The sequence below is a fragment of the Rhagoletis pomonella genome, unplaced genomic scaffold, assembly GCF_013731165.1.
Source record: "Rhagoletis pomonella isolate Grant_MI unplaced genomic scaffold, Rhpom_1.0 Rhpom_scaffold_00007, whole genome shotgun sequence".
NCBI lineage: Eukaryota > Metazoa > Arthropoda > Insecta > Diptera > Tephritidae > Rhagoletis > Rhagoletis pomonella.
Window position 1 is genome coordinate 56,112,365 of NW_023458561.1, and position 22,160 is coordinate 56,134,524.

The 22,160-nt window shown below is 35.1% G+C and overlaps 1 protein-coding gene across 3 annotated transcripts in view; it reads left to right on the top strand.

Annotated features, from left to right (window-relative positions):
• Positions 1–22,160, top strand: part of LOC118743117 — a gene marked incomplete at its 5' end in the record, with an annotated part of 35,615 nt that continues 13,455 nt past the window's right edge. The window contains 9 exon segments of one of the 3 annotated variants that reach the window (XM_036475633.1): positions 1–504; positions 9,475–10,412; positions 15,233–16,455; positions 16,561–18,191; positions 18,455–18,767; positions 18,851–18,994; positions 19,367–19,601; positions 20,117–20,994; positions 21,742–22,071. In XM_036475633.1, coding sequence (XP_036331526.1) covers positions 9,920–10,412; positions 15,233–16,455; positions 16,561–18,191; positions 18,455–18,767; positions 18,851–18,994; positions 19,367–19,601; positions 20,117–20,994; positions 21,742–22,071 — 5,247 coding nt within the window. 3 annotated transcript variants of the gene reach the window in all.

Genomic DNA, 22,160 nt, shown 5'->3' on the forward strand with positions numbered 1-22,160 from the left:
TCGTTTGCAGTCGACGAACTTCGTCTTGCTTCGCTGCCAGTCTTTTGAACACTTTGCATTTGTCGTGGTTTTTAATCGAAAATGTTTGCGGCGGCGGTAAGATGTAGGAAAACGTTTTCTCGCCAAATTTTTGTGAATATCTGTAGAAATTCCTTGAGAAAAAAATTATTAAAAAAGGAATTCAATAGTGAAAAATTTTTGAAAATTAAAGAAGACTAAGGAAAAGTTGAGATAAAGCCAATTGAAATCGTTAATGAATGGGTAAATATAAAAGTGATTTATGTATGTATTTGGTGTAAAGTGAAACATTAAATAAAGTTATCGAGCCAAATTGTGGCGCGGTAAGCGGGCACAGCTAATTTGCACAGAAATCTAAAGAATATACTAAAAACTACGAAGAAAGTGAACTTTGTTGGAAAAAATCTGTATTCCATAGCTGAGCTGAGATAGAAAACAAAGGCCAATTTAAAATTGGTTTTTTTCGCATTTGCTGACGGTGCTGATGTAAGTGGAATTTTCCTTATGTTGGTGGTTTTTATCTGGGTTATAAATGTTTTAGTGCATCTTAATGAGTTGAAAATCAATTTCCTTTGAAAATATGTAAAACTAAGCCATATTTTTCCCATATTTTGAGGTGCAGAACTTGAAAGAAAAAATACATACATTTTTAGGTTAGGTCAATTCAATTGGTTTATATACGTCGTTTTGTTCCTCTGCATCACCTCCTCTGTCAATTGAACACATACATACGTATACTCGCGCTCGTGAATATAAAACACACACTCGCATGATATATGTAAAAGTCCAAACACATGCATACTTATGTATACATATTCGTATATGTATATACAGTGAGTGCATATATGTGCACGAACATTTTCTTTTCTGACAATTGCGTATGACTGGCAACGACGATAAAAGTCTACGGCGAGCCGCTCTGCTGGGGCTGACTTTTATACGATACATAAATATGTACATATGTATGAATGTAGATATGTATATACATATATATATCTACATGTGTATATAAAAACGACAGATAGGATTGTTGCCACATTTAAAGCATTATGTGGGAAAAGTGAAATGTTATTTCAGCAATTAATACCTAAAATGATGCCGAAAAGGTGTAGTAATTTTGGAGAAATAGAAATTTTGATAGTTTTACGAAAAACGTTTTTTAAGTTGAAAACGGCAAGTGAAAACAACAGCAAATCGCTGCAGATGTTCGTGAGCACTCGGCTGTTCGGCTGTTGTACGCCTTTGCTAAAAAAAAATGAAAATACGGACAACGTATACCGAGAACGACTTGAAAATGTAGTTTTATTTATTTTAAGCCGTTGCTTTTGTTTTCAGTTTTTAGTAAGTTTGCAAATTTATTCTAAGAGCCGTATTGGGTGGACGGATTAAAATGGTCGACAGAACTATTTAAAATTGCTGTGCAACTACTTATGTACATATATTGGCATGAATCTAATTATATGAAGTGTAATTTTTAAGGGCCTTTGCAATATAATGAAATTTCTACCTTATATTTTATTATACACACATGTGTATATTATTAATAATATGCAGCACCGAATGCAAACACAATATGTCAAATGAAGATAAGATACCCGCAAAAAAAATGGAGGGAAACCCTACGCATGCCCACCCTACCCCTCCTCAGTGAGACTCGGTGCCATTTTCAGATTGTAAAGGCACTGCTTTGTGGAGCTCTTGTTTGGAAGTCAAGCGTATTTAGTTTGCTTTGCCTGCTGTGTAGTACAATGACGCGGAGTGCTTGCGGGCGCATACCGTGTATTCCTATGCAGCTTCACCACCCCATTCACCGCCAAGTTCCTCTCTTCTCCAACAAGGCAAGTCTTGAAAATCGCATTCGAATATTCCACTCTGTAGCTTTTGGTTGTCGTTGCCAGTCAGCGTCGTCACTGCTGACCCATTCAAAACAATAACAAAAACAACATATTCAAACTACTCGCACACAAGTAAACCCATTTTCAAGGATTGTGTCATTTTGTTTCTCATTTACACCCATTCGTATGATGATGTCAAAACTAGTGGCGCTCATTTAGTGGCGTTTCACTTTAACAGCCGTGTGTGTTGGATTGGTATGGCTCGGGTCGTCGCTTTCTCTTGGGTATATTCAACGAGTACACATATCAGCAAAACGACGAAGTGTTTGTATTTTTCTTATCTCTGCTAGTACAGTTTACAATAATAAAAAATTCGGATACTCAGACACTGTTAAATCGATTAAAAATATAATTTTGAAAAATAATATGGATGAGCTAGTTTTGAATGCTTAACTAGATCTATTTATTTATACTGCTCACCTTTTTCACTTGGACAAAACGTCTAACCCGCCTCCTATTGAATAAAAAACAAGTTTCGTCACTGATGTAATAAAATTATATGCATATGTAAACAGGGTTGCCACTTTGGTAAATTATTACCAAAATTGGTACAAAAAGTTGGGGTTGGTAAAAAGGTAAATTTTTTCTCATTTTGGTAGATTTTTGGTAAAATATTTAGTATGAAAAACAAATAAAGTTTAGTTCCCACTTTATTTTTCGTAGTTAACTTTATATTATAAACTTCTTTCCAAATGTGTAGTCTACTTCATTGCATTAATTTTCGAACGCTTTAATCAAACTTTTTATATAAGTACATAAATGTATACATACGTACATATGTAAAAGGCGAAAATATCGTGCTCCATTCAAAACACATTTTACAAGAATTATGAGCAGCTTTTTATTGCCTAATATTTTAAATGATTCAATGGCATGAATTACACCCTATGATTTTTAAAAAATAAATAGTAAAAAATCACCCCAGAAAACAGGGAGCAAAAAAATTCTCTTAATCAACGGGAATTTTTAGCTGCATATTGTTGGTTATACTAAAATTGCATGAACTATAAGGCAAGAATTGTAGCGATTCGCTCCCCTTTAAAAATGAGGACGAAAGAGTTGACCAAAGAAGATTTTACGCTTAAAGCTTAGTATCCAGCTCTTAAGAAAAGCAAAAACTCCATATAAAATGACGTACAAGAAATGGCAAAGAAATTTTCTTGAGTCAAATTTCCTTAAGGCAGTACGCAGTTCTTCAGAAATTTAGTACGCTTTCTACTACGGTTTTCTAAAGTTTTTTGTGAAAAAAGAGCGCAAGGCAACCCAGGTTTGCAACAGAAATATATGCCCGTTCCATTATTTCTTGAGGAAAGAGTGAGGCAACAGGCTGTGCGTTATCAAAAATGTCAAAATTCCTTGGACACACACGTGAAATAAAGGCAATTTTTTCTTGACCGTTTTCTTAGACTGCGTTTATACACGGAAACTTTTGTCGACGCGATTTTTCACATTCCCTTTTGGTGTTGCTCGTTTCATTATTAATTATTATTATTATTATTATTATTATTATTATTATTATTATTATTAATTATTTATTATTATTGTTAATTAATTATTATTATTAAGAGCTGGATACTAAGCTTAAATGTCAAAAATACCCAAGAAACTGCGCAAAGAAAAAGTCATCGTGTAAATGCACGAAGATTTTCGAAGACTTTTAAAACGGAACGTGCCAAAAACGCAGGGTGAAAAGTCGTGTAAATTGGCTCTAATCCTGCATACTCAAAAATTCGTAGTAAAAAGTTCGATAGTTAGACGAAGTTTTTTTGAATTTTTCTAAATGTTGTAAATAGCTTCAATCCTTGATTTTTATGGGTTTGGTTGAAGCGCAAACACTATTATTGTCCAAAAAAATCCAAACAAATTTTTACTTGAAAACATTGTGAATATTAAAAAAATTCCAAGCTGCTTTTGAGTCACTGTATTTGTTTATAATAACTCCAGTTAAAGTTTTTTCAAGACGACGACGACGACGACAATGATGCTGCTTTTAGTTTCATCACTTTCGCTTTTGGTTGAAGAAAACCGAGAAGATGCCGTTAATATCATCTCAAATACCATATCATTAGTTAAATAAAAAGTTCCTTAAAAAAAAATTAAATTTTTTATTAATATAAGTAAAATATTAGAACAAAACTTTAGTTTTTATAAAAATATCCAGAAAAAGTTATTGGTAGATATTTTCAGGATTTTTTTTTTCATGTGGATGGTAAGTATTTTTTTTGTCAGTGGCAACTCGCTCTTCATTTAAATACAAAATACATACATAGAATACTCTATATATATATGTATGCAGGTATAAAAATACGTCACCCGCGTTCAACTAATTAGAAACGAAATTCAAAATGATATTGTTTGCAAATTATGCTTTTTTTAACCGACTTCCAAAAAAGGAGGAGGTTATCAGTTCGTCGGAATCTTTTTTTTTTCGATAATTCTTTTTGCATCGGAAAGGTAGTGTCTCAGAGGTGGTCCCATACTAATCTGGTTGAGATCCGATCAGTGGATCACGAGATATATATATATATTTTTTTTATATGGGAGTTGAAGTCGGTTTTTTTTTTTGCTAAAAATTACTTGTTTTTATTAATTTTCATTGAAAATATAATTCAATCTGAATATAATGGCTTAACTAAACGGCATACTCGAAAATTTAAAAAAAATTGAATGAAGTGTGAAATGGTTGATTTTTATTTTTAACCGACTTCCAAAAAAGGAGGAGGTTATCAGTTCGTCGGAATATATATTTTTTTATATATTTTTTTTGTTTGTTTTTTTTTATGTATGTTACCGCATAACTTTGGACCACGTCAACCGATTTCGATAAGTTGAAGTCGGTTTTTTTTTTTGCTAAAAATTACTCGTTATTTCTGTAAACTTTGTGCAACCTTCATGCGGTTTCCGTTCTTCATACATACGTAGATCGCACTATATTTTTAATGAAAAGTATTTAAAATAAATAAACATAAGTTGCAAAGTTTGCTGCTATCTTATTGACCACAACTGTATGTACATCTGCGTTCAACTAATTAGAAGCGAAATTCAAAATGATATTTACAAATTATGTTTTTTTTTTTTTTTTAATAATTTTCATTTAGTTAAATCTGTAACAGAAACCATAATAATAGAAGTTTCAAAGCTTGCAAAAATTGCAAAAAAAAATGCAAAAAAAAAATACATTTAGACTGCCTCAAAGCCCATGAAGTTTTTTTATATTTTAAATGGGGAAAAAAATTCTCGTACAAAATGGTATAGAATTCTTGAAGATTAATAATTTTCGATTAGAAAGCTGTTTCTCTTTAGCAGACTTCCAATAACAATACACAATTGCTTATTCAATTATTTTTTTAATGTTAACCATTTTTTATACATAAATCCCCCAAAAATACCCACAACAAATCGTTAGTATTAAAAAATGTTAAAATAATTGCAATAACAACTTTGAAAAAATTTTAACAATTCTGCAAACTTTCAATCTAAATTTTCAACTTTTTACAGGCCTATTCTGCGTTGGTAACAAAAACTTTGTTACCGGTAAATTTTGTTACCGTCTCATACGCAGGTGTCAGTGTCAGTTTTAAGTTGTCTTTGATTTTTGATATTTTTTTTCTGACTGTATACGCATTTTTTTCGCACAGACAAATTTTATTTGAAGGAAATACAACAATAATATAAATCTAACTAAATTTGTGCTGTTTGCACAACACTGTATGTTTGTACTTACGAAATACACCAGCAATTTAATTTTACCTTAAAGTGCTGTCCAAACCACCGAGGGTAATCATTTGTTGACAAATTCTAAACTCCCGGTGGTCTACACAAAGTTGGGTTCTTGAGGGATAGACGAGACGAGAAATAAGAACAAAAGCTCATGTAACATCCCCCAAAGCACACTTTCAAGGCGAGTTAAATTTAGTGGTGTTAGTTGTATGCAATTGGCTTGCTTAGTGTAGACTGGTATTGGCACTGTCCATACGATCAATATTTTTATACCCTAGCGCACTTGTGCACAAGCCTAAAGAAATCGAGTTAGATATAGAAAAATGGGGCATTTCACGTCAAAGGCCCCAAGCGCGCTGAACGATGCAAAAAAGCTACTTTTCTATTAGCTGGGAAGCAGACAAAAAATGGGGGGAAAAAATTCGACAACTATGATTTCTATAGATTTTTGTATTTCGCCGAAAGTATTGCGCCTTTTCTTCCATACAACGCATGAACGAAATCCAGTTCTATATGTGAGAAAGAAAATACTCGAAACTCGAAGGGGAAAAATTCTCAAAAAATCGGTTGTATATTTCAGCCACTTGAAACTTCTTATTTGGCGCTGCCTAAATGATTTTGGTCGACTTCAACAAAGCACGCCAGTCTTTTCTCTTCTGTGCCACTGAATGGTCTACAAAACTGCATACCCAGAATTTTTCTGAAAGCTCTGATTATAAAGTTGAAAAATTAGAAAATTGGCTGACTTCCAAAACGTATCAATACAATGTTCGGATATTGTTATACTGCGGTATTCAAACTGTTTGTATATGCAGAGTATCACATAACCAGATAACTTGATAAGCACGCAAGTGTGAACCACCTTAATGAAACATTAAATAAACAAACAAAAAAATAAATATCTAAAACTTTCAACATTTTTTATTTCTATTATTTTTTTCACCACTGTTTATGAAATTAATGAGGTATCTCCATTTGTGTGCACAAATTCACACAGCCAGCATTTTTCCTTTCAAATATTTTGTACTTCATCTTTGCGCGAACTAAACATTACTTGGTTTTGAAAACAAATCTTTTAGTGGAAAATTATTTAAAATATTACATACGCCTTCAATAATGTAATATATGTATGCATGTTCATACAGAGGTACATATATTGTCAACACATGATTGTAAGTAACAGTTTGTTTGGTATTTTTTTTTGTTAATTTTACTCGCTTCAACAAAGCAAGCCAGCAAGCAAGTGCACGCATTTGAGCAGGTCAGACTGATGACGTTGGATACACTATTTTTTGAGGTGAAGTTTGTGTGGGGAATGGGGCTGAATATATACAGTGACTCAAACAAATGGCCACGTGTTTTTTTAATGTTCGTAATATTTTTCCAGCAATTTTTTTTTTGTTATTTTCTATAAAAATATCGACTAAGCTTTAATCAAAGCCGTGTAATACTAGGTTCACATATAAGTAGATTATCTTCATTTTCGAGCTTAACTTCCTAATCTGTAATTAGAAAAAGAGATTAGCCATATAAAATTCCTCCCTTGTTAATCTGTAATTATAAAATAATCTCAGATTTAACCGATAACTTTTCGGTGTCCATCCTAGTTTTATCGATTGTTTTTGCGAAGAAGAGGAGAAATAGCAAATGTAAAAGTAAACAAAAATGGACGCTGGCAAGGAAAAGAGGGTTCTCAAGGTATTTTTTTAATAAAATGTTAAGTTAAAATATATCTATATTGCTCAATATAGCAGAAAAACGTGATCACGGTGGCACAGAGAAAAAAAAAAACTTTTCCTTGAGATGTGAGAATAACAAGCACAACAAATTTGACGGCTAATAATCTGAGATTTGCCTGTGTGAACGGGGCGATTAAAAAACGAGCTTTGATTGAGGTAATATTGATATGTGAACATAGTTTTAATCACAATTTTAATCTTTATACAAAATTTGGGAAAATTCAACAAATTTTCATCAAAATTAAAACTTTTTATTCTGCGCAATTTACAAAAACTTGCGTTCATATTTTGAAATTTTGTTTCTGACGGTCTCCCGCGCTTTATTTTATAAGAAATTCATACTTACATATATTACAAAAGTGCCAAAAACCGTCACAAAAAAAAAAAATCACAAAAATCAACGCGATTTTTTTAGCCGCTTGAAACTTGCACTTCATTAGACTAAAATTGTACGTGCTATAAAACTACATACCCAAAAATTTTCTAAAAATTCAGAATAAAAAGTTGAAACTTTGATGAAAATTTGTTGAATTTTCCTTGAGTTTGTATAAAGTTTGAAACACGGTTTTGGTTAAAGCTTAGATGATATTTATATATAGAAATAACAAAAAAATGTAGCTCGAAAAACAATACGAATATTTGAAGAAAATCAACACGTGGTCAATTGTTTGTGTCACTATACATAGTATGTATGTACGCGTTAAAGGTGTTCTTACGCGGTATGTATTTGCATGTGTACATGCCACTTTTTACATATGAAATTGCCAATATATCGTGTAAAGGCAAATTAGGTTTGTTTCTGTACAAAGTAGATGCACGTACATACGAAGTAAAAATGTTTCTATTTACATCTAAAAAAAGTGTGCAGAGAATTTGAGAGTACCCACATATGAAGTTTGTGGATACTGCCATGTATGTGCAGAGGCCTGACCTCAAAATTTTGAAAAATTTGACCCTCAAAAATTTTGAAAATTTTCGTCGGTTATTCGTTCAACTTCATTAACCAATGGTAGACGGTTTTCCCATTAGTTTACGACGATAGAACGATTTGCAGATGCATTCGGTTACAAGTAGTCGGTCATTTAAGGTACAAGAGGTACGAGGTGACTTATGCCACTTTCAAAATAAACGGTTTATATGTACATATATACGTACACTGCACAGCAAACGACTGCTTACACCATTTATTTTTTAAATGTGCATTATATTTTGCAAGCTAAAATTTGATTATGATTATATTTTTTTTTTATAATTATGGATCCTGCTTAAAACAAAATCGTATAAACCAAAGTTTCAAGCTTTATACAAAATTAAGGAAAATTCAACAAATTTTCATCAAAATTGTAAACTTTTTAATCAGATTTTTTTTTTTTAATTTCAAAAAGAATTTTATAGAACATTAAATTTTAGTATGTATAATGTGGCTGAGAAATAGCGTTTTTAATAATTTTTCCTGGCGGTTCTACGCATTTTCCTCCATATAAAAAAGTTTCAATCATACTTTCAAAACATACTGTCATAGTAATCCGAATATTAGAGAAATCTTCAAAAATTTAAAAATAAATCATTGCGGACATTCACATTTGCGTGGTTATCTGGTTAAAAAATGTGATTCTATAGGGTACTTTATTGTTGTAAGCTGAGTAAAAAAAATAACCACATAACCAGATTTTCTATAACCAGACAGTTGTGAACGCCCGGAATTTCGGAAGAAAATCAGTAAAGTAATGATAATAATGCTCCGCTGTGAAGAACATACATATTTAGTTCCGAGTTCGTGTCCAGCTTTTCCTCCGATATTCTTTGAAAATTCGTAAAGAAATCGTTACAGAAACTTAAAGCTTTCGTTAAGATTTTTTGAGCAATTCGAATAATTATCTAAAAAAACATTTTTCGAATAATGCCCAACTCTGGTTACAATAAGTTTTGTTATAGCCGTATAAAATAATTTTAAAACTATAATTTGTTATAGAAATGTGGTTTTTCAAACCATCTCTATGCATATTTTTATCAAAATATTTCATTAATCAAATTGTGTTTCTCTTTTTTCATATCCAAATATAAAACACAATTGCTACAATCAACATTGTTTGCGGAACCAGAATTCAGAAGCAAAGGTTGTAGAAAAAGTTACCAAACTCCAATTTCCAATTTGTTTTCTGTGAACCGACGTTCGCGCTCAGCGCAATGAGAAAACAACGCAGCAGCAGTTACTTTTCTGAACAACAAAAGCCGCAGAAATTCCATAAAGATAAATATCAACAAAATAATCCACTAATATATACATTTCAAAAAAAGGAGTCGAGAATTCAAGAAAGGGAAGTTAACTTTCAACCTTTTGATAGTTAAGCGAAGTATCAGAAAATACCACATACATTCGGAAAGCGTACAATAAAACGGTGTCGCTGGCTTTCCCTTAATATATAAATACATATATATATATATTTATATATATATATATATATTAAATTCGTTAAACGTCATCAAACTACTGCATACAGTACGTATTGAGAACGACGACATTTAACTGCAGAAATTGCAACCAAAATGATGAAACGTACGCGTGTGGATGAAGTCCAATATGGCACGCGACCTGGCCCTGGTGGAGTGGGCGGCAGTGGCGGTGGAGGTGGTGGTGGAGTCACTGGCGGTGGTATTGTGGGCACGTCCAACCCTGGCAACACTGTGAATCTTGGAAATGTTGTCCCTGGTAGCCACGGTAGTGCCAATTTAAGTGTTGGACTATCTGGAGGTATCGCTGGCGGGTCCATGCCCCATCACCGACTTTTAACACCGCAACATGGCGGTGCCCAAACGATTGCTTACTTGCCATCGACAACACCAGCATCGGCCAATTTGAAAAATACTGGCGGACTAGTGGATAGTAGTAGCAGCGGTGCAACAAGTCACGGTAGTGGTGGCAACAGCGGCGGCAGTACAGTGCAGTTAACTGGAGGAACAGTTGTTACCTCTGGCGGTGGAGTTGCGGGCACGGGCAATGCAGGAACCGTTCCCACACAGGCTGTGCAGTATTCAACTTGTAAGTAGTCTAAACACTAAGATTAACGTATAATTATAGGCACGTTGTCATTGTTGTAAGTTGCAACGTCAATTAAATTACCTCGAAAGTTTTAAATTTAAAGCAGATTTTAAATATTAGTCAATCGGAGATATGCTACAGGAGTTTTTGCTAGAATGACACTGAACGGCGTCATTCATTGGATTACCCAGCAGACATTTAGGTTAGAGAGCGATAAGAAAACGATTCGAATTCTAATGCGATTCACTAAGGTAGAAGCGAGACATCTCTACACATTCTCACCGAATGTGATTCAGTCTGCAGGAGACGTGAGAGATGTTAAGGACCAATGTGGCCACAGCTTAAGCACATTCACTCCCTATCCCCAAAGGTACTGTTGAACTTTCTCAGGGACTTAGGGTTAGAGGAGGTAGACCTCTTCTAGGTCGCGGTGCAAACCTCATTTTATTATCGATCTAATCTATCTAAGGTCGAAAATTAGAAGACGATTAGAGAAACTGTCGGGAATTGTAGCATTCTCTACAAAAAGCGGAGTTACTTCTCAGTATCGAGAAAGAGTTTAGATTAGATATCAAATCATTATCTAGCGTTGAATTCTTGTATCTGGTATTTTACTAATCATTCTCTAATCGAATTTTAACATAGTTCTCTAAGCAAATTTTCGATTCGAGAATTCTAATGTAAAATCAAATATTTCTCGCTGTGTTTGCTGGGTAAAGCAGCGATGACACGATTTGTACAGTTCGGTGGTCCTCTGCAATAACGACACAAATCAAAATCAAAAAATAAAACCGCTTACTACTGTGTTTCTATTCTTTGTCTAATTTGGGCCTAATTATCCTTGCACGTACACTCGTTAATAATTTTTATTTATAGGAAATAAATAGATTCCTAAGTTATATCGCGAAAAGCTCGTCATGCTCGATGCATGTTTTTAATTTTCTGTTCGGAAAACATTAACCAAAATTACAGAATCTCGAAATATTATTTCAGATTACATTTTTAAATTTTTGAATTTTGGAGAACAAAACATCAATTTAGACATTATTTTATTCTTTCAGCCTTTTTTTTAACTTAGAACGTCGTTTTAGAGACACAACTTTTTATTTTTTTATTATTTTATTTTTACTTTTTTAAATATTAATAGTTTCAAATGTTACTTCTTTATGATTACGGGCCATAAATTTTGCCTTAGTGTAGGAACTGTTGTTAGTTTTTTAAATGCTGCGTACTTTTCATCGAATCGAATTACAATTTTACAAAGTTCGTAAGCTTCATCATTTTTTATTAGTACTACGTTTATATTATTATAGATTCTTGTTTGTTAAGATATTATAGAAAATAGAATTATAACAAAGAACATAAAATTCATACTACATACTGTTACTAACAAAAGTGATAAGTATAAAAAAAAAAATTTAAATACTTTATATGGAAAAAATGCGTAGTAAAAAAATTCTCAAAAATCAGCGCGAATTTTTACTGATTTGAAACTTGCACATTATTATACTAAAATTTAATGGGCTATAAAACTGCATACCTGATTTTTCTATGAAATTCGTAATAAAAAGTTTTCGATTTTGCTGAAACTTTGCAGGTTTTTCTTAATTTTCGTACACAGTTTCACTCTTGAATTTAAATGGGGTTTGCTAAAATATAATTGATATTTTAATACAGACTTAACAGAAAAACTTTAGCATCTAAAACATTGCGAATATTAACCAAAAAAGCCGTACGCTCAATTTTGTAAGTAACAGTATGTAGAATATGCAAAACTGGTATAGACACCTACCTCGTCGGCAGTATTTAAATGTTTAATATTCGCATTATTACTGCGCCTAAAAATATGCACTACGCTGGAGCGGAACTGCACGACACAACACTGCCCACCATAGTGCCATTTGACCTTAAATGTTCATATGGGTGGATGGATTTCTTTAAATGAAATATCTTGCTGCTCATATGTATACATACATACATACTGGTTGAAAGAGACAATGGGCCTTATCAAAAAAACGTAAGTCCCACTTGCAGAAAATTCAGAGTTAAATATATAAATAGAGAGTTAAGTATCTCAAGAGTTAACTTTTTATACTCCTATACCAGACAGTGTATTGCATTGTATTGCAATTAAAAATTCTCTTTTTTGACTTTTGCTTACATTTTTTATTTGAATTTGAATATAAAATATCAAATAGGTTCAAATTGCAAATTCGCCAGCGAAACTTCCGAGAGCTGAAGGCGCAAAACGGGATATGTGCATATTCAAAAATATTTTTTAAATTTTGTATTCTTTTCACCGACAGAATTGACATGTCAGGTTAGCAAGTCAACCTTCGAAAATTGGTGGGCTAAATATTTAACCATGTGACTCTAATTGATTGTGCAAGCCAATTTATCAATTTAACCGGTCAACTTCGAGTTATGTATGTAGATAACCTGAGGTTCTGCAAGTGGGCTTTACCAATTTAAACAGTAAACTTCGACTTATATATATATATATATGTGACACGTAAATTTGAAAGGGACCTACGCTCAGAAAAAAAGATTTCGAGAAAAACGACTTTGAAGTTTACCAAGTTGATTTTGATGCTTATGAACGTTTTAATGGATTGAAACTCGAATTCGATGTTGGTTTTCCAAAATTCAAAATGGCGGATCCAATATGGCAGATGACTTTTTTAAAAATTGATCGGAATCGCTTGAAACTCGTTAGCCGGGGGTTTTTGGTGTCGCTGATTAAAAATTCAAAATGGCGGAAAAAATTAAAAATTTTTTCGGGTTCATGTGAAACTCAAAAATGTCGTTGACACCGAAAACGAGGTCAGTGATTACGAATCCGATGTTCGAAAACCCTCCGAGTAACGAGTTTGAAGCGAATTTGATTAATTTCAGAATAGTTTTGTCAGATTTGATTTTTTTGTACTTTTTTTGTGAAAGTACCTAACTTTGAAGTGAAATTGTGAAAAAACTAATGCAGCTAGAAAGCGGCGGTTTATTGCATTGGAAAATTGGAAAGAGTGGCCCGTTTACTATAAGAGTCAATGAAGAAGTGAAAACCGACATTTACTGACCGTAGGCCCCTTCTAACTTTACGTGACACATACATATATATGTATAAATTGCTGCTCTGCAAGTGGGCCTAAGAATTGCTTTTTCTTTAAATTTATTTGGATATATCGAGTAAAAGGTCTGAAATTTAAAGCAAAAGAAATTGCTTAGTTTCTATTCATAAGGTTCAATAAAATAAATAAAAGGTCAGTTTCATAAAATACAATAGCAGAATATCGTTGCATTATTTTAATATCCATTGCAAATTTTTATACAGGCAAGACTAAAAAGTAGAAAAAGATAAATAAAAAAAAACCTTTTAATGTACCACGTTTCTATATTTTCATATGTATGTTTCATATTTTTTTTTTGTAAAAGTCTAGCGCATTATATAAAAAGCACCATATAAATCCACATGTCAAACTTTGTACAAAAGTTATTAAAATTCCTCCAAAAAATCAAAACATTTCATTCAGAATTCAGAGTTTTAGGTTCGCTGTTCTATAGCCCATTAAAATTTAGACGCCAGAAAATCGCTTTGATTTCCAATATTTTTTTTTTGGCTGACGGGGTTGTCCATTTCCTTTCATATAAAGTTTGCCTAGCAGAGTCAGCAAAAAAATATATTAAAAATCAAAGCGATATTATATTTCTAGCGTCTTCATATTTGCATTTTAATCTACTAAAATTTAATGGGCTATAAAACTGCACACCCAAAATTTTTCTGAAAATTCTGAACAAAAAGTTTGAGATTTTTGGAGGATTTTGATAAAATATACTGAATTTTTGTACAAAGCTTAAAAAGTGGATTTATATGGTGCTTCTTATATAATGCGCCAGACTTTTATAAATAAAAAATATTAAACATCGAATAAGAAAATAAATATAGCCAAAGCTGGTCAAAGTAAAAAGTCTATTATTTCTTCCACGATACTTTTCATATCAATTTAAGTCTATTACATTACATTTTCAATCTCATGAATTGTTTATAATGAGTTTTGCAAAAAAATTTAAAATCAAAAGTTATCGAAACAAATTCTATGGGAGTACGAAAACTTATTTTCCACTTTTTAATCCATTTATAGAAGCGTGGGTGGATTATTACCGTTTTTTGAATTTTTTTCAGTTTTTGTTTAATTTATTAATTAAAAATTAGCCGTACAACTATGCTAAAGACGTACAACTGCGTTCAACTAATTAGAAACGAAATTCAAAATGATATTGTTTGCAAATTAGGATTTTTTTTTTATTTTTATTTATTTATGAAAATAAAAAATCGTTCAATTTGTAACAGAAACCACAATAATAAAAGTTTCAAAGCTTACAAAAATTGCAAAAAAAAAATAATCAAACTTCAAAAAATCGTCATCAAAATCTCCAATTTTTTAATCGGAATATTTAGAATATTTTCGGGTATGCAGTTCTGTAGTCCATTCAATTGAAGTCTCAAGTCTCAAGTCGTTAAAAACTACCGTTGATTTTTTTGATTTTTTTTTTGTGGAGGGTGTTGCGCATTTTCTTCCATATAACACATGATCAATTTTTTTTTTTTTATGAGCACCTCGCCCAGTCCTAGCTCGCTTATGATATCCAGTAGATTGTTAATTCATATCGAGTGCATGCGATTCGGCTGCAGGTTTAGTGACCCGAGGTACTTCTCTTGTCTTGTCTTAAACAAACCAGAACAAAATATGCTGCGAGCTAAAACAAACCTGTCTATTTAGTTTTCGAATCGAATATCTAGTTAAAACTGTTTTCTTTCCTTTCAGCCTACAATGTGTCCTCCGTATCTTCCAGTGGCGGTGGTAATTTGAAAACTACATCAGATGGACCCGTGCAAATTCACGTGTCGGGAAGCGCTGTGACTAATATGTCGAATTCTGGATCTCAGCAAAATTCTCTGCGAACTCGCACCATTAGCTCCTCTCAGAATATCTCTGTTAGCGGCGGTGGAGGCCCATTGACGGCGGCGCCTCCAACTTTGACAGTGCAGCAAGCAGCACCACCCCCACCAACACCGAGTCAACAAGGTCCTCCACAACCTGGTCAGCCAGGTGCACCTCCACGTCTTAAGGTTGAGGACGCTCTGAGTTATTTGGATCAAGTGAAGTTTCAATATGCTGATCAGCCACAGATCTACAATAATTTTTTGGACATAATGAAAGAATTCAAATCACATTGTATTGATACACCCGGAGTTATACAGCGAGTATCTACCCTGTTTAAAGGTCATACAGAATTAATTTACGGCTTTAATATGTTTCTACCAGCGGGTTATAAAATTGAAATACACTCGGACGAGTTGGGCGTTTCTATTCCTGTGGTATCTATGCCATCAGCTTCACCGACAAGCCTACATGGCGGTCTGCAAAATATCACTGGCACCGGCTCCTCAACCATTCAAACTCCCTTAATCAGAGGCAGCGCTTCAAATCAGAGTAATGCTAGTAACGCTTCTAGCAGCTTAGATCATCATCAATTACAAGGCAATACAAGCAGCAGTGGTGGGGGGGCTGTCAATCTTATGACACATGGTGGGGCTTCGTTGTCTCAAACAACAATACATGCATTACAGTCGTCAGCTTCTCAACCCTCTCCAAGTGGACCAGCAATGGCTCAGCATGCACATGTTTCCGTATCACCGGCACCACCGACTGTACCGCAAATGCAGAACGTGACCGTGGCACCGGTTACGGCAGCACATTTACCACAAAATTTTTCCCGAGACCGAGAGCGTGCCACTATAGCACAAGCCGTGGTCACTAGTAGCGTAGCCGGCGGTCCACCCACACTAAATGCGCTCGGCGAATTGAATCCACAAATTCACAGCAGCAGCGGCGGTAGTGGTGGTGGGAGTACTGTTGGGAATGCGCATCACAATCTCCACCACATTTCGCAGGCGCATCAATCAATACTCATGGGTGAGACAGTTGGTCAACAAAATCAACCAGTCGAGTTTAATCATGCCATATCGTATGTAAATAAAATTAAGGTAAGTTTAGTAGCATATATAATACAAGTTAAATTCGAAAGAAATTATAAATTTTAGAACTATGCATTAAACCACCTTTTTATATTCTTGTGTTGCTATTTTCAGAATCGCTTCCAGAATAAACCAGAAAAATATAAAAAATTCCTCGAAATTCTACACACTTATCAAAAAGAACAGAAAGTGATTAAGGAAGGTAGTCCCAATCAAGGAAAAACGCTAACCGAGCAAGAAGTCTACACTCAAGTAGCAAAATTATTTGGTCAAGACGAAGATTTACTGCGGGAGTTTGGCCAATTTCTTCCGGATGCTACGAATCACCAAGGCGCCCAATATATGTCTAAATCGCACAACGACCATAAACGCGCAAACGTTGGCTCAGTTGGTGGCCCTCTGGGTAGCGGCAGTAGTGGCACAATAAATAGTGGAAGCGGTGGTGGTCATCACATGTCCTTGCCATCAGCCTCTGGCTCTCCGTTACATCTGAATAGCGGCGCTACATTGTCACAGATTGGTAGTAGTACGCATGCTGCCGTATTGGGCAATTTATCGGCGGTAAATACCAGTGTAAGCATTAAATCGTACAACAATACGCAGCAACAGTCGCAAAATCATGTGATTAATACGAGTGCAGTAAGCGGTCGTAGCGGAGATCTCGTCTACGACAAAGATTATCCACATCAAGTAACCCTACACCCTAGTGGCGGCCCACTTCATTTAAAGGTGTTACATGATGGTGTTGTAAGCAGCGGCGGTGTCCATCATGATTTGAACGCTTCGACAGGGATACGTAGCTATGAAAAAGACACGCATCGCAGCAACCACCATGCGCTTAGTGGTCTGAAATATCCGCATGCACCTGGAACAAATGTTGGCGGCGTTTCCAGTCACTCGTCTAAGAAGTCACCAAGCTACAATTCAGGTATGGTCTCGTTGGGCGGCGGAGGCAATACAGCTATGAGTGGTGGTGCCATGGATCGTTCTGGATTGGGTATGAACTATTCACAGCAAGTTCTGGGTGGCACACATCATCATTTGTCGGCAACGCGCCGTCCTGCAATAGATGATGGCGGTAGCGGCAGCGGTGGTGGAGGTCTTGGCAGTGGCCCACCACCGCCTAAAAAGCACAAACCAATTTGTAAGGACGTATCATTTTCGGAAGCTTCGCGCAAGTGTACCATCTCCGACGCTGCATTTTTCGATAAAGTTCGCAAAGCATTGCGTAATCCCGAAGTATATGACAATTTCTTGCGTTGTCTGACTCTTTTCAATCAGGAGATTGTGTCGAAGACTGAATTGTTAAATTTGGTAACGCCATTCTTGAGTAAATTCCCCGATTTACTAAGCGGATTTACTAAATTTCTGGGACAACCGGTGACCCAATTGTCTGCGAGTGGTGCTGGGAGCGGGGGATCTGGGATTTTCGGTTTGGAGGAAATACCCATGCAGGCAGCGCATAGGCAAAGTAATAGTCTTGGTAATTCTGCAGCACTCAACGATCGACAAGGTAATCACCAGGGTGGTGAATTGGCACAGGATATCGATTTATCATCATGTAAACGACTTGGTGCATCCTATTGTGCGCTGCCACAGTCGATTATACCGAAGAAATGTTCTGGACGAACAGCGCTTTGCCGTGAGGTACTAAATGACAAGTGGGTTTCATTCCCAACTTGGGCTAGTGAGGATTCCACATTTGTGACATCGCGCAAAACGCAATTCGAGGAAACAATTTACAGGTGGGGTTTCACTAAATACTTGTCGTCGCCTGGGTAAAAGATTGCCGTAAGCGTCATACGTTCGTGCGTAACATACGACAATCTTTTACCCAGGCGACGTTGTGTACATAGCTTCATATTAAACACATACATACATACATTGAGTGTAAAATCTCAATATTCACACGATAAAATAAAAAACGCATTTCCATACCCAATATTCGTTCTTTTAAACACAACAAACTCTAATTAACTTTTTACACAATAAAAATTCTAACCGAAAGGAATATTCACAGGACGGAAGATGAACGCTTCGAATTGGATGTAGTGATTGAAACTAATAGTGCGACAATCCGTGTTCTCGAGGGTGTGCAGAAGAAAATGTCACGCATGTCCCCAGAGGATTTGGGCCGATTTTATTTGGACGATTACTTGGGTGGCACTTCGCAGACGATACATCAACGCGCTATACATCGCATATACGGTGACAAAGCGGGAGAAATAATACAAGGTCTAAAGAAAAATCCTTCCGTAGCAGTGCCAATCGTACTGAAGCGTTTGAAAGTCAAAGAGGAGGAATGGCGCGATGCCCAAAAGGTTAGTTTCAATCTTGTGAATATACCGCAAACTATAAATATATTTTAACAGTTCTAATCTTTTAATTTTTTTTATTTTTCCAGGCCTTCAATAAGGTGTGGCGTGAACAAAATGAGAAGTATTACTTGAAGTCACTTGATCATCAAGCAATCAATTTCAAGCCGAACGATATGAAGGCATTACGCTCCAAAAACTTATTCAACGAAATCGAAACGTTATATGATGAGGTTAGTATTTTTTAATTTAAATTCATTTGCTAATAAACATTGAATACTAGAGAACACTTGTGCATAACTGTTGTTTGTAAGAGCCGAAATTAATACATGTACATATATACACCTACCTGCGACATTTTGGCCATTTTTGATAGCTTTTACTTTGTTTAAAGCTCATTAGTTATTTTTATGAAGGTATAGCTCATTATATAACAAAAATCATATAAATCCAATTTTCAAACTTTTTCAAAAATATGCAGAATTCAACAATGTTACATCAAAATTGCAAACTTTTTAATTCCAATTTTGGTATGACTTCTTTATTTATATGCATATATTTATTATCAAAGCTAAACGATACTGAACATGTTTGCTTTTGCTTAGCGCCATGATCAAGATGACGAAAATGGTGAACCCGTCACTGGACCACATCTCATGCTGCCATATAAAGATAAAACTATACTTGATGATGCTGCGAATTTGTTAATTCATCATGTTAAGCGTCAGACGGGAATACAAAAACAGGAAAAGACTAAAATCAAGCATATTTTACGACAATTTGTTCCCGATCTATTTTTCTCGTCACGCCATCCATTAAGCGACGATGAACGAGATGACGGTGAGTGCATTTGGTCAAGATAATATATATAAGTATAGACTATTCGTTGCATGTAAATAACTATGTTTGCCTTAAATAAACTTGATTCAACCATTAAATTGAAATTCATTATTATTTTTCTTTAATATTTATTTCATCATCCCTTCAATTAAGAAAATATTAAAAATTTAAATAGTTTATTCCCCCCTGTGTGATATATATTTAATTTAGAAAACAATTTTTTTTTTGTGTTTCTTTTTCATATAACAACACATTAACCTCGTATGTGTATAATTTAATCGTTCGTGCCATCTGCTATTCTTTCATTTCTTGTTCCCTTATATGCGTTTTCTCCCTATGCTCTTGTTTTTCCATTCGAACACAATTAACACACATGTAAATTAATTATTTGCACGCTGCCTGCAATAATAATAAACCCCTTCCTACTCTGCTATAATATACTCCCCCTCACTATCTCGTTTCGCGCCTTGCCATGCTTCACGTTTTTATTTGTAAAGTATTCCCATTTTTAATAGATGACAACGAAAAGATGGATGTTGATTCTCTCGCCACAAGTAGCAGGGGGGAAATGCATGCCGCCGGTAGTGGTATCTGCAAGGGAGGTAGGACGGCAAGTGGTGGGAGCACATCTAATACCGATGCATCAAGCGGTGCTGGCAGCTCTAAAGCCGATGGTACTGATCCCCATGATAAAAATTCATCAACAATGACGTCAGCAAGTGGCAATTTGTTGGAAAATCTTAAAAGTAGTGAACCAACTGCAACAATAAGCATCAGTAATAGCACCACCTCGACTACCAGTGGGGACGGTAATAATGCCGCTCAATTACCGCCCACAACGTTGTCTGTGGGTGAAAAAGCCCCGTCCTCGAAGGATTCAAACCCTGCACTTGCTAAGGGGCAAGTAATCAATAGCAATGCTACCGAGGATGCCAATAATGGCAGCGGCAGCAGAACACCAGCTGAGGCAGCAACTAACTCCAACACAGCAGTAGTCACCACAACTACAGTACTAACATCGACATCGACTGCGGTAACAACGTCTGAGAATAAAACCAAATCGAGTTGTACTGGAATTAGTACAAGTTCAGGAGACAACAGTGCAGCTGCACATAAATGTGATACTGCACAAGTTGGGACGCCGACTAACGCTACAGCACCAACGACGTTAAAAGGCTCCGCGACGAAGGAGGCAAATGAAAAAACCAATTGCACTGCTGCTGATACCACAACCGCGGTCACAAATGTTACATCAACAAGCGCATCTGCTGCAACTCTGGCTCAGCCCAGCGGAAGTAATTCTCTTGCTGACATAAAGGTTGAAATTAAGGAAGAAAAGCAGGATATGGACGTGGATATACAATTGCCACCTCATGCCATAAGCAAGCATTTGGTAAGTAATTTTTAAACTTCAAAGTTTTGCCCAAAACTTTTTCGAGTTCATGGTTCTCGGGGGTGGTTTAGGGCTTACAATTACTCCAATTGTTTTCTAAATATTCTCAAATCTAAATGTTTTCGCACTTTTTTTTCCAAGTCAAGTATATATATACTGTGGTCGAAAGTGCTGATCGAACGAATTTTCATTCGGTATTACGACGCTCATTCGATGAAGAATAGCGCTAATGTGAATTTCGCTCGTTTAGGTTGTTTACAAATCAAGCAAACTTATGTAAATTTGCGCAAATTAAAATGAAATAAAAAAGAAAGCGAGTTTATAAAAACGTGGTAAAAATGAGTACGAGTTCTGCTTCAATGATTCGTCAGAGGATGAGAGCTTAGTAAACTAGCAGGAGTAGAAAATGTTTACTGTAGAGAAATTTGTCTACAGATTTATTAAAAACTTCAGACTGTCTAAAGAGGCGTCTGTGACCCAAATCTATTTAAAATATTTTAAAACTATATACAGCTCTACGATTTTGTTCTCAGAGATCGTGCCAACTGAGTATTGGGATTTTCTTTCACAAGTAAAACCAACCTTTCGAGCTCGTGGTTAGTATTCACGACGTTAGAACCGATAACCAGCGAAGATCGAAAATCGAATGCAACTCATGTTAAGGGCCATAGTCTAGCCTTGTCATAAATATATACTTTGCAGCCTTTGATTTTTAGCAAAATGTTAATTTTTGCAACACCTTTTCAGGACGAATCCTACACTCTTTTCTTTGCCAACAACAACTGGTATTTATTCTTGCGCCTGCATACCATTCTATGTGAACGCTTGCGAACAATGTATGAACGAGCGCAATTACTGGCCGTCGAAGAGGAGCGCCATCGCTCAAAGCGTCGCGAAAGCACAGCGACAGCATTAAGACTGAAACCGAAATCTGAAATACAAGTCGAGGATTACTACCCCACATTCCTGGACATGCTTAAGAATGTACTTGATGGCAATATGGACTCGAATACATTCGAGGATTCAATGCGTGAAATGTTCGGTATACACGCATACATATCCTTTACGCTCGACAAGGTATGTATTCATTATTTTAACAAATAAATAAATGCTTAGCTTAATCCGATTATATTTGTCAACAAAGCATTCGTATGTGAGTGTATAAT